General features: G+C 34.5%; 2 protein-coding genes across 2 annotated transcripts; both read left to right on the plus strand.

Annotated features, from left to right (window-relative positions):
* The first annotated feature begins 259 nt into the window (after positions 1–259).
* LOC132550464 (temptin-like) lies at positions 260–3,100 on the plus strand. The gene is made up of 3 exons (XM_060214532.1): positions 260–442; positions 1,393–1,543; positions 3,039–3,100. The coding sequence occupies exons 1-3, from the start codon at positions 260–262 to the stop codon at positions 3,098–3,100; spliced, it is 396 nt and encodes a 131-aa protein (XP_060070515.1).
* A 354-nt stretch (positions 3,101–3,454) lies between these two features.
* Positions 3,455–5,425, plus strand: LOC132550449 (temptin-like). The gene is made up of 3 exons (XM_060214517.1): positions 3,455–3,631; positions 3,880–4,030; positions 5,358–5,425. Exons 1-3 carry the CDS (start codon positions 3,455–3,457, stop codon positions 5,423–5,425), a joined length of 396 nt encoding a protein of 131 aa, XP_060070500.1.
* The last annotated feature ends 6,782 nt before the right edge of the window (positions 5,426–12,207 follow it).

Raw genomic sequence — 12,207 nt, forward strand, 5'->3', positions numbered from 1 at the left:
ATGGGAATATATCTTGCAAAAAGAGATAAATATACAGTAAAGTTGGCCTTGATCGTGTGTGTGGGTTACGGATAACGTTCGCTTGGACGATGTTTTATCTGAAATAACGTGACCACTTCTGTCAGGTATATCTATCGAATCGTGTTGATCCTGTGTAACGTGACATTTGAATACCATGACCTTCACGATTCTTACTACTTAAAGTTACGACAGAGCGATAGGTTAATTTCTTTTGAGCTGTAGATTCTAGCAAGTCCACATGATGATGCGACTGGTTTTATTCTGCGCCATACTAAGCGTGTCGTTCGCATATTCTGGATACAAACAATACATCCCTAATGGTCGTAACGTGCCTAACCCCTGTCCACACGGCAAAGCCACGTGGAGTGCTGCAGGACACACCGATTCTCATGGAGGCGGCGCTAGGAATCTGTTTGGAATGGTGAGATTATGCTCCAGTGATTAAGCTGTGAAATGGTGTAAAGGGGCAGTGTAATGAATTGGGATTTTTTGATGGAATGGTAATGATAACATTGTTAAGTTTTTGTTGGTGAATGTATATTTTGTTCTGTATGAAGTCTTTAGTTAAAGCTAAGGTGTGCAGAAGTACACGATCAACAAGGTAAAAAAAAAGCTGATAATTACTAAAGTGGAATGCCTTTAAATATTTACAGGCGTTAAATACAGAGTCTGGCGATTTATATTGATATTGACAATACATTGGCAGTGTCTTGAAATATCATATTTAGTTTGTCGAGGGTGAAGAAAGATAGAAATGGAGAGCCTCAGACGAGTCACTTTTGTCTTTCTGTCCCGAGCCAAAATACAGCTTAAGTTTTAAGACACTGACCATGTATTATATCTATCCTTCAACATTGACTGAAAATCAGACTATTAAAACTTCAACAGTTTTGTTCAATCTGTGTTTACCTGACATCGACGTTCAGCTGAATTTTGCCTGACGATGGGCATCAAAATAATCGCAGCGATATTTCGGGTATGTTATAAGTCCATAATTGAAGTTGAATTCTGTATGGTAAATCCAGAATGCTCGACAAAGATTGGCCAGTCAGAACAAATTTTCATATTTTACTTTTGAAACTCGCAATCCTCTCATTTCTGAGAAATGCACCATTACAAATCAGTGATGGGTATGACACACCTTAATAGAAATTTCGATTGAGAGGAAAGTGAGTCAAATCACAGGGAGTATAATGATGACATATGAAAAAGGACTCGATGGCACTTCAGTCTGATGTAGTTCACGTTTAATTTTACATGTGAATATTAAAACTAATTGTATTGAGCAGGAATACAAGTTGGGCATTATGGTGGAATTTTAAGTTGTCGTTACAAATTCATGTAACATTTCTTTAATTCACTTTTATAAAGGACTTTGCCTCTTCTGCGCATGTCTGGACACATGACTTATGCATGACCGACTCAGATTTAGATGGCAAGCGCAATGGAGAGGAACTAGGGGACCCGCACTGTAAGTGGTCACCTGGCCAAACACCCGATAGTGCTGCCACGGGTCATCCAGGTAAACAATCTAAATATTTGTTTTCTTGGCTAGGTAACCCATCTCTTCCCCTCTAGAACGGACATCATCAATCCGGATAATTCAGTTTGCTTATACCGAAACCTAAATAGCGAGAAATTTTAGTAGAAACATTTATTAATTTTGATTAGTCAAGAAATGCTGTTGTATTAATAAAATAGAACTGAGAAAGTCCAAAGGATACAATTATTTATAGTATGCTAATTGAATCAAAAATTTTGGATTCCAGAAGTCACCGGTTTTGGCCATGTCTTATACAGCCTAATCGAGACGATACTTTTATTGCCAATCATAAAACTGATACATGAATTTAAAACTAAATTGTTTTGAGGAATAATTAAAACCAGAAACAAGTTTATAGATATATGTCCTTGTTGAAATCATTGACATCTTTGTCGTAAAATGCTATTTCTATGTCACGTTCGGTTCCGATATCTATATGATTAGACAGAATACACGCAAATTGTTTTACAATGAGGCTACTATCATTATGGAACATGTGAGTCCTGTTCTTGCTTCCTATAATTGAGGTTGAATTTTGTATGGTAAATCCAGAATTCTCGACAAAGATTAGCCAGTGAGAACAAATTTTCATTGTGGAACGTGAGTTCTGTTATTGCTTTCAAGCTAGAAATTATAGTGGCGAGGTGAAACCTTAGACTTCCTATTCGCCTAGTGTTTATTTACTATGCCGATAAGAAGTCACTACAACCTTACATACAACGATAACTCCCACGTCATTGTTTAAAATGTTGAGAAAACACTACAGGTTTAACTTAATAAGGATTTTAAGGTCAAGTGTTTCCAAAGTAAACAGTGACTCAACTCCCCAATTATCTCCCTTGAATTAACTGGTTTTTTTTTTAAAACACGTATGTTATAATGTAAGTATGATTAGCATGTGCACTTGTAGATATGATTATAAATAAAGCGGAAGTATATTACGAAATCAGAAATTCTTAAAAGTGTCTCTGCGTCAGACAACATAGACAACTTAGCGATAGAAAGAGACGGCGTTTTTCTGTGTCACTTTAATAACAATTGCATCTGATTGCCTTTTTGAAGTAAAATCATTGATGATCTTGACAGATAAAGCATAATTAGAAGAAGTTGTTCCTATGCTGTTCATTTCAACAAATTTTATTGTCAATATCTTAAAAGTCCATTAGGATTGACTAACAGACAAAGCCTATATACTTCTCTTCATATGATGGCCACAGCAATACATAGATTAAAATGAAAACACAATTTACAAAAAAAAAAAAAAAAAATTATAATAATAAAAAACATTCAAGGGAGATGAGTGCTAAACTCATACAAATACATATGTACAGAAAACAACATTTTAATTATATAACAAATCACTCCAAGTTGTCGACAGAATTCCGCCTTTTGATATTGATTTATGTCCTGTTTCGCGTGTTTCTTCTGTTGATGTTTTTTTTATCTGTAAACTTATCTTTGTATTTTTTTTCAGGAATCTGCGAACCGATAAATGACCCAAAATGTCAGTCTGTTAATCTTCACATTGTTTGTTAATAAAACTCCAATACATTTCTTGTTTTTAGTTTTGTTTTTTTATTTTTCCAAAAAAATTACCATTACTATGTAATCTATCAAGGATGGTATTAGAACTGTCTATATCAGTCGTAATCCGTACAGAGTACGTGACGTCTCATATTCTTTGAATAGTTGAACTACCTGTGTTCCCCATGTTGCTATCGACTCGCCAATAGGCACCACAGTGACGATAGGTATAAAAACAGGTCGTTCTGTTAGGACCACACATTATTTTAACAGTATCAGGGAGTTACGTTCTTATCTTTACATTTATTTCCGATCCCTGTATAGCGATAGATCATTTATTTAAATCTTTAGTAAACTGACCACATCATGATTCGGTTGTTTTTGATCTGTGCGTTACTCGGCGTGTCTCTTACATACCCTACATACCAGCAAGCCATACCGAATGGCGGAAGTGTCCCCAGCCCTTGTCCCGGCAATCGAATTTGGGCTGGTGTAGGCCACATCAACCGGAATGGTGGTGGGGTTAGGAATTTGTTTGGATTGGTAAGTTTTGGATTGAAAATCATGAACACGTATGATAACGCCATGCGATAATGAAATGCACCAGTTTCACTGTTACTATATTAAGATTTACACGAAACTAGCGTTTTGCTTAGAGTCAATACGAAGACATTTGGAAAGTTAATTTTTAGTTTTTAACTTAAATGATATGGTGTGTACAAGTGTACCGCGAAACTTTGTAATATATAAAATATTTATTATTTGATTTAAAATTTCTTTGCTTTTCTAAGGATTTCGCCTCTTCTGCGCATGCCTGGACACATGACTTATGTATAGCTGATTCGGACTCCGACGGTGTTTCCAATGGAGCGGAATTAGGGGATCCGAACTGTGTATGGACAACCGGCCACAAACCCGAGCACAATGCTACAGGTCATCCAGGTGGGCATAACAATGATTTATTTCTTGTCCATGAAATGTTCCTCACCAGTTCGGATCCTAATAAACTGGAAATTCTTAAATGTAATGAAACTTTCAAAGTTTTTAGTTCACAAGTTTCCTGTTAATGTAGTAGATTATTGCCAGTCGAACAAATCTGATTTTTTTATCCTATCGAGTATGATACAATGTCATTCAGTCGTTATTTGTATACAACTCGAAGTAGTACCGCTAGGAAAACTATAAATATAGCTGTTAGGTATAAATACATCTAATTAATAACTAATGATTGATATATTACACTGAAGAAAGTCTTCTCGAGGGTTATAGTTTTCAAGATGTCCATCCGTGTCCCTGTTTATGGACAAAAGTGTGTCCTTAGCGGAACTGTTTACTTCTACTCCATTTTGTTTTGAAGACATAGTTATAATATATGATATATATAATGTGATATAAGTCAATGCCTAAAGTAGTTTCGAGATGAAGATTTATTCCTCTCTTTACATTTTGCGACGTTTAATCTATTTTACTCGTGATCTATGTGAATCAGTAATATAATGGTGTCCTGCAGTTCTGGTTTATTATCTCGGCAATCATATTATCATGACACGTAGTGTTGTAGTAGTATACTCTCAGCGAGCATTTCAAACGTGCTAATTCTGTACTGGAAGGTTCTACCTTGTGACCAAAATAAACAGACTTGCTAGAACTCTTGTAACATATCTCTGAGGAGTGACAGATAAGTGAAATCGATTAAGTGTTGATAAAGAGTCACGGTAGTGTATTATAGTAATATGGAAATAGATACAGTTTCACACTTTAACAGTTCTAATTACTGTGAGTTTAGAGTAAGTATAGCATCACTTAAACATTAACTTATATATATTGTTGAAAATCAAATATAAAATCTTGATAAACATATTTTAATGGCTAATCTCTAAAACAATTGGGTAATGACCTCCCAGATCTCATTCAACAACATGTTCCTTACAGAACCTCTTTTGCTTTATGATAAAATGGGATTTGATGTTTTCGGTGTGCACATTTTTGTTATATATCGAGATTTCACGAATAAAACAACAAACTTCGTTCTTTATGTATTTCGTAGCCGTAGTTTTTGTGGTTTTATTATGAAGAGAAAGGCTGATGTCATAGTAACCCTTTGAAATATATTGTCAAGAATATTTTGATATTATTAATGTTGATACTTATATACAAGTATTTGTTTCCTAGGAAAAACATCAAGATGCATAAAATAGTGCTGTATCGTGCTTAATGAACATGTATTGCATTTTATGTGTATATACTCTAAAACTTTTTCTCGTTTCAGGGATCTGCGAACCAATGGACAATTCAAAGTGTCTCTCATTAAATACTAAAAATAATATCACGTGTTAATAAAACTTTCCCCGCAAGTTTTGTTCTTGTTCATATTATCATTTTTACCAGAATCCTATTTAAGTGGTACCATCTTACTGTATTTAACTTTTAAAGAAAATTTAGATTCAAAGCATGTGTTTTTCGCGATTTTATTCCACCAAAAAGTAGCGAATAATAGGATCTCGCGAGCCTAAAAACTTTACAGTATCTCATGTCAATTATTGGTACATCTGAACATGTAAACTAGCCTTAGGCCATATGGTACCTTTCAATCACCTTGTGGTCAACTTGTGACCTCACTCGTCACCTCATCGAAAGAATTTCACAATTTTAAATCCGACCTCTAAAAGTTGCAGTCAGGATCAGATGTCTAGGTGTAACACGTTAAGGACGTTAATGCTTCCCCAACATTTGAGCCCTATTCTCTCTGTGTTATTGTTCTTTCTTCTGTTGATTTTTTCCTTCTTCTCCTTTCTTCTTTTGTGAATCTTTCTTACATTCACATTCATGTAAGGAAATTAGAATTATAGGACTGTTCAGCGAAGTGAAACCTTTTATTAGCAATGATGATAAGGATATCAGCGACTCTGAAATTACTTTTTCACGTCCGTAAGCGAGGGGACGTATTTTGGTATACCATGCGCTGTCCGTCCGTCCATCCGTTCGTAAACTTGACCTTGTTAGCGCTCTCTTACTTTAAAAAAAAACAAACTTTTTAATGAAATATGTAACAAATATTTCATACAAAAGAATTTTCAAGTTTGTGTTATTGAATTTTGCGAATAGTTTTAGCAGACTTATGATGCTTTTGTAGGAAATTATGGGCATTGTGTAGAAAAGGCATAGGTTTTTTTTAATTATCTGTTTAATCCCTTGCAAATTTGATAAGGTGATACAAGAAAAGGAAGGGATTTGACATGAATTACGGAATGTAAAAAACATAAGTCAAACACCCTCTGCTTGTTGCATTTCCAGACCGATTTTCAAAGTATTTTAAAGTCATTCAAACACTGAATCAAAAGTTTAATGCATTTTCAACAACTTGTCCTCAATATCGCTTCATTTATGTGGGTATGGCAGGCGTATCATACTCTCGCTTTTGGTGCTTTTAGTATCTAGGATTTTGCCAGAATAGGCGACGAATTAATGTTGTATTTAAATGAAGGGAAGAGGAGGTGCCGGATTTCTGAAACATTGAAAACAATCCGATTGGAAACTCAGTCAGATATTGCAATGCTTTTTTCTTTTAATTTTAATACTGGTCGATAATAATGTGACTAGTATACAAACGCATTTTACCTCGAAGAGTCGAAATTTCTAATGTTAAGGTTTTAGTGCAACTTCGGGCAACTGCACAGAAAATACCGACATGTTAACGGAATCATGAATCAAACACAAAATTCAATGAAAACATAAGTAAAAGAAAAAATTAAACGGAGACAACTGGATAAATACATCGAAAATAAGGCTAAGCTTCATCAACGATACTCGCCACCTAAATCTTGCCCAATCCAACTAGTTAATGTCACGTTCCCAAGTGAGAATATCATTAACAACAAAGGATCCAACACGTGTACTAAAGTGCATCAAACACATTCAACTTTATATCGCACAAGGAAATAGAATTCCTAATGAGATCATTATGACGACCGCAAAACTGCATCTCTGAAATAACCTGTGTTGTGAGTTTTAGTTCGCCTCTCAATCTGACGGCGTTTACAATTGAAGGGAATCTAGGATCCCGCGTACACTCGAAGGCAAGACTACTGGTCACCCAAGTAAACAGCATAATTATCTTGTATTGTCAGCAATCAATTTTAAGACAAATATTCCTCGTTAGTCCGGATTCCAAGCAACTGTTATTAGAAATTTGTTAGTCAAAACGATTTCTACTGATGTTGACTATCAATCCAAATGTATCCTAGCGAGCATAATACAAAGTCATTAAGTTGTCATTTGTATACTATCATACTGAAACAGGACTGTTAAAGCAATCGATGAACGATTACATCTAAAACTGTTGTTCAATACTTCAGTTACACATAAGGAAATGCATTACATGGATTGATTAACATTTACTTGAAAGTTTCGTCAATGAAGCAGAAGACGCTTACACTTCCGGATCACTTGATATTATTCTCCAGCAGTCTTCAGTTAGGCATTTCTTGTTTCTAATTTTGCCCAAATTTTAGCGAATTCAAGTCTCTCAAGATGTCAGAATTTTCCTTCTTTCGTTTTTCCCGTTATAGAGAAATCAAGATGTCCATCCTTGTCTCCGTCTACGGACAGAAGAGTGTCATTAATATAGCTGCTTATGTTCTATCAATATCTTTTTATTGATTGACCTATCCTACGCCTTACACAGTTTGCGAGATTTATTCTATATTACTAATATGGTGTTGAGATAGTAGCTCGAAGTCCTAGTTTATTACCTTGGAATTCAAATGACCATACCTCGCAGTGTTGTAATAGCATGCTCTCAGCGAGAATGACGATCAAGCTATTTCTGTACTGGAATGTTCTATCTTGTGACCAAAGCTACTGTATTTGCTAGAATCTTTAAAACATGTATCTGATAAACAACTGATAAGCGACATTGACGATGTATTGATAAAGAGTCACGAACGTGCAATTTGTGATTGCATCACAACGAACAAGGTTTCAACAACTAAAACAATGGTTATATAGAATTAGTATCACAATTTAACAGTTCCAATTATTGAACCAACCAGAAATACTAACATATGAACATAACTATTATCAAAAATCAAATCCAATAAACTAGGACAAAATGCAATATGTATCAGCATTATTTCATGTACATGCTTAAGAATGAAATGTAATCATACTAAACATATTTAAGGAGTAACTCAATACGGAAAAAATGAACTTAATAGAACTTAAAGAAAACACAATAAAACACATTTATTACTTTTTCCCAGTAATATATATATACATATCGCATTGAAAAAGTGTTATTTTTACTAGTGAAAGTAACCTTTTTTGCAGATTTACGCCAATAAAAAGAGAGAACACACATAATCTGATGAAATTGATAAATCATAAAGCCGGTTACAAAAACACGACACACCTGCAGGGGTTGTTTACTTGTGACACGACTTTGAATTCAATGGCAAACGTTAATTTCCATGAAAGTCAGCAAAAGATCCAACGCAGATGACCTTTTCAGAGATAAAATCCACTCCTCAACCGAACGTTTGAATGTGGAGCTAACGTTAGACATTACAAGGGGATTCGTGTCATCAACAGCGGACACTGTTGGTTGCCGCCCTATTTTCAGTCGCGTAGTAACTACTCACAGGCCAAACTCTCTTTGAACATTTTAGTGACATGAATAAGTACCATTTTCTATATGATTACGAAAATAAATTTACGTTGAAACATATTTTGATTCTGTATGATTACACAATTAGCAAAAATCAAGATATCCTAGTTGTTGTAGGGTTTTTTCTTTAAGTACATGAATGATGCTGTTGGAATTGTGCTAAAAGTGATGATTCTGCTAAGTTTGTCGTCAGGTAGGCAAGGTTCAATCTTGTCTGAATCAAGTACTGTGCCAAGGTATTCCATGACGGTACTTGGTTTTGTATTTAGCCATAGGAATACCTGGTCTGTTGAAAATAAGATACAACAATGCCATATTCTTCCAGCACAGTGTGGGTGGTCCAAGGTAATGATATAATCTAACAGGTGAAAAATGTTCTTAATGTGTTATATTTGTATTCTGATATCCAGCATACGGTTTGAGGTGTATTGTCGAATGTATGTCGTCTGAATGTGCACCCAAATGCTAGTTAATTGTAGTAATGATAATAATTATCCTTCCATTTTATACTGAACATGTGCCCCTGTGATGAAAACTGGATAAAAAAACTAGGGCAAAATGTAATATGTATCAATATTATTTTATTCATATCCTTGAAAATCAACGAGTCCTATTAGACATATTTTATGGGGGAAGCCTTAACGAAAAAAAAACCTTTAGAATTAAAAGAAATTAAAGAAAACCCAATAAAACACATTGGCTGGCTAATAGTCTCCACGATATCATGACCAAATCATGACAATTACAGTGCCAATGTTGTGCAATAAAGATTTGATGTCTGCTTTGGAATACATATTTTTGTTACGTAATCACATAAGGCATTTCGTATCCGTAGTTTCCGCTAGTTTATTTAGAAAGGAGACATCGTTGCGATATTTGCGTGTCATTAAGAATATAATACAAACTTCTCTTGCAACCATGTATAATTTACAGCTGTTTTCTGTAAACGACATGAACAGTAATCTATATAGGCGATAAGAAGATGTTTTTTAATGTTGTTAGTGCTAGCAAGTACCTAAAGATGAATATTTATTTCAGGAAGAAATATGAAAAACGTTGGTTAGTGACCTTATTGCACGAATATCCTTAACCCTTTGTTAAGTGTGATGTATTCTACTGAAATATAAGCATTTTTCTCATTCCAAAAGTCTGTAAACCAGTCAACGATCAGAAGTACCTTTTCAATCAATACAATTATTTTGTGTAAGTTAAAATCCCCCCCCATATTGTTTGAGGCATAATTTTGCATTTTAAGTAATAAATATTGTAGATTGTATTTTGTTGTCCTCTTAAAAATATATTGATCGAAAAGAAAGGTAGACAAACATTCTTTGTAAATATAATAGGTTTCCTTCATTTTAATGTTTTCATATAACAAAGAAATCAAAAGGATATGTGATAAATGTTTTATCGGCTTTGTATATACCGTATTAATTAATCTATTTTATTCACGATGGCTATGATTTTCGCGGTTTTAACATCAGATTTGAAGTCAAACGAATATATTTTAAAATGTTAGAGAAACACTGCATTTAGTTAGGTTTTCAATGTGTTTGTTCGTTGTTGTTTATACATCCATTTTCTTTTGTTTTGAGTTTTCCAATCATCGAAAATAGCAAGAAATAGATGTACTCGAAAACAACTTGACAATACATCATAAAAGTTATTTAGACATCTGCACATTTTAATTCAACAATTCATGCTATACGGTATCCTTGATGCCACCTGTCGTGCCACTGAAATAATTCGATCGAGGCTTAATTTTCTGATAAAGTCAGAGATTCACGTTAAAAATCGATTATGATGTTCTCCGTATAAGAGATCTTGCTTACTTGTTTGAATTTTAAAAGAATTACACTTTTAAAGGAAAAGTTGCTATCCGACTTTTCAGAATTGGAAACTGCTAAAATATGATAGTAACTGAAGCGTATAAGATACTTGTAATTGATGTTTTACAAAATCAGTTTCTCTGTCATTTAACACATTAGTGGTAGTTAGCAACTAAATATGTTCTTAACGGTTTCACTGTTAGAATCCTACGTTTATACGATAGCTGTCGTCGATGAACAAAGCATATGGTGTTAATCTCCTTATATTTTATCAGGGTCTTTGTGTAAATATTTCATATATGAAAAAGGCTTTTCAGATCCAAGATCTGGAAATTTATAATCATTTACAAAACGTATTGGACAGAAAGCACGGAATCACGTGAATAGGAAATTGGTGGGTTTCACCCCTTAAAAGAATTAAATGGATAAGGTATTATGCCTTGTCCGTAGCCGAGAAAAGACAGCTTTTTCTCTGTGGTTTGGCCGTTTAGCGAGACATGATCATATATTGACTTGTATTTTTAAATAGTTTGTTACTGATATCCTGAATCAATATCAGCTGTCAAGCATGTTTGATTGCAGTAGAGATAGTTGTTTTAAAATCATAAAACGACAGTTTAATATCAGTCTGTATCAGGTATAGGGTATTTCTCCTTACAAACGATTCCGAGGTGTGTTTAGGGATCCACAGTAGCGTTATCCGACTTTGATTGAATGATTTTTCTGAAGTACCAAGTTTATTATCAAGGGGCCAAACCTCAAAACCTGACCATCACTTGTTCACCGTATTCGTCAAAACGAAAAACTTCTTCAAACATTTGGATTTAGAAGCAAAATCCTTCTCCATTCTCTAGACATTGGCATTTGGAACACAGTCTAAAATGAAATTCCTGCTATGGACTACTTAACGAGTTCAAATTGTTTTGTCATTACATGCCTATGATAAGGCAACCTCAATACTGGATACAAACAAAGCAAACCTCTCCGTGTTCCTTCTAATTTATCCTTTACACCATGTTGAATACACCAATGGATCAAAAGACAGAAAAAGAGTTCCGACAGCATTCTGTTTTCATTTGTTTTCCTTGTGATACCACCATATTCACGATAGAAGAATATGTCATTGGGTTTGCACTCTGTCATATTGAAGACTACCATACCATGCTGTTTTAGAAAGTTGGAAGTCGCGTGACTGGCATTCTAGATTTTCCGCTGATAAGGCACCTGACATCGTTGATGAGTCCTAGAATAATGAAACAGCATTATGAAAAAGTTTAATTTACCTTTCAGCACATACAGGGTAAATATCTATATAACAAAATATAAATTGAAAAGTATTGTTTATCCATGAGATTTTCTATAATCCTTTTGACCTGTTTGTCAACCACCTATGGTGATTACATGTCGCAGTTGATTCAAAATTCAAGGGCTTGTTCTCGATGTAACAGTGGAAAATGTCGGCAACTGACTGACAAACTCACAATACAGAAAGACGTAGTTGGTGAAAACAATTTAAGTTTTACTGTCATAATGATGTAATTGTGAAATGCGATGTGAAGTTTGATGTGCTTGATGCTCGTTAGTATTGTATAGTGTCGGCGTTAGCGTTGGTTTCCAACGTAACA

The sequence above is a fragment of the Ylistrum balloti genome, unplaced genomic scaffold, assembly GCF_031769215.1.
Source record: "Ylistrum balloti isolate Yb309-2 unplaced genomic scaffold, AGI_CSIRO_Ybal_v1 Utg370124, whole genome shotgun sequence".
NCBI classification, from domain to species: Eukaryota; Metazoa; Mollusca; class Bivalvia; order Pectinida; family Pectinidae; genus Ylistrum; species Ylistrum balloti.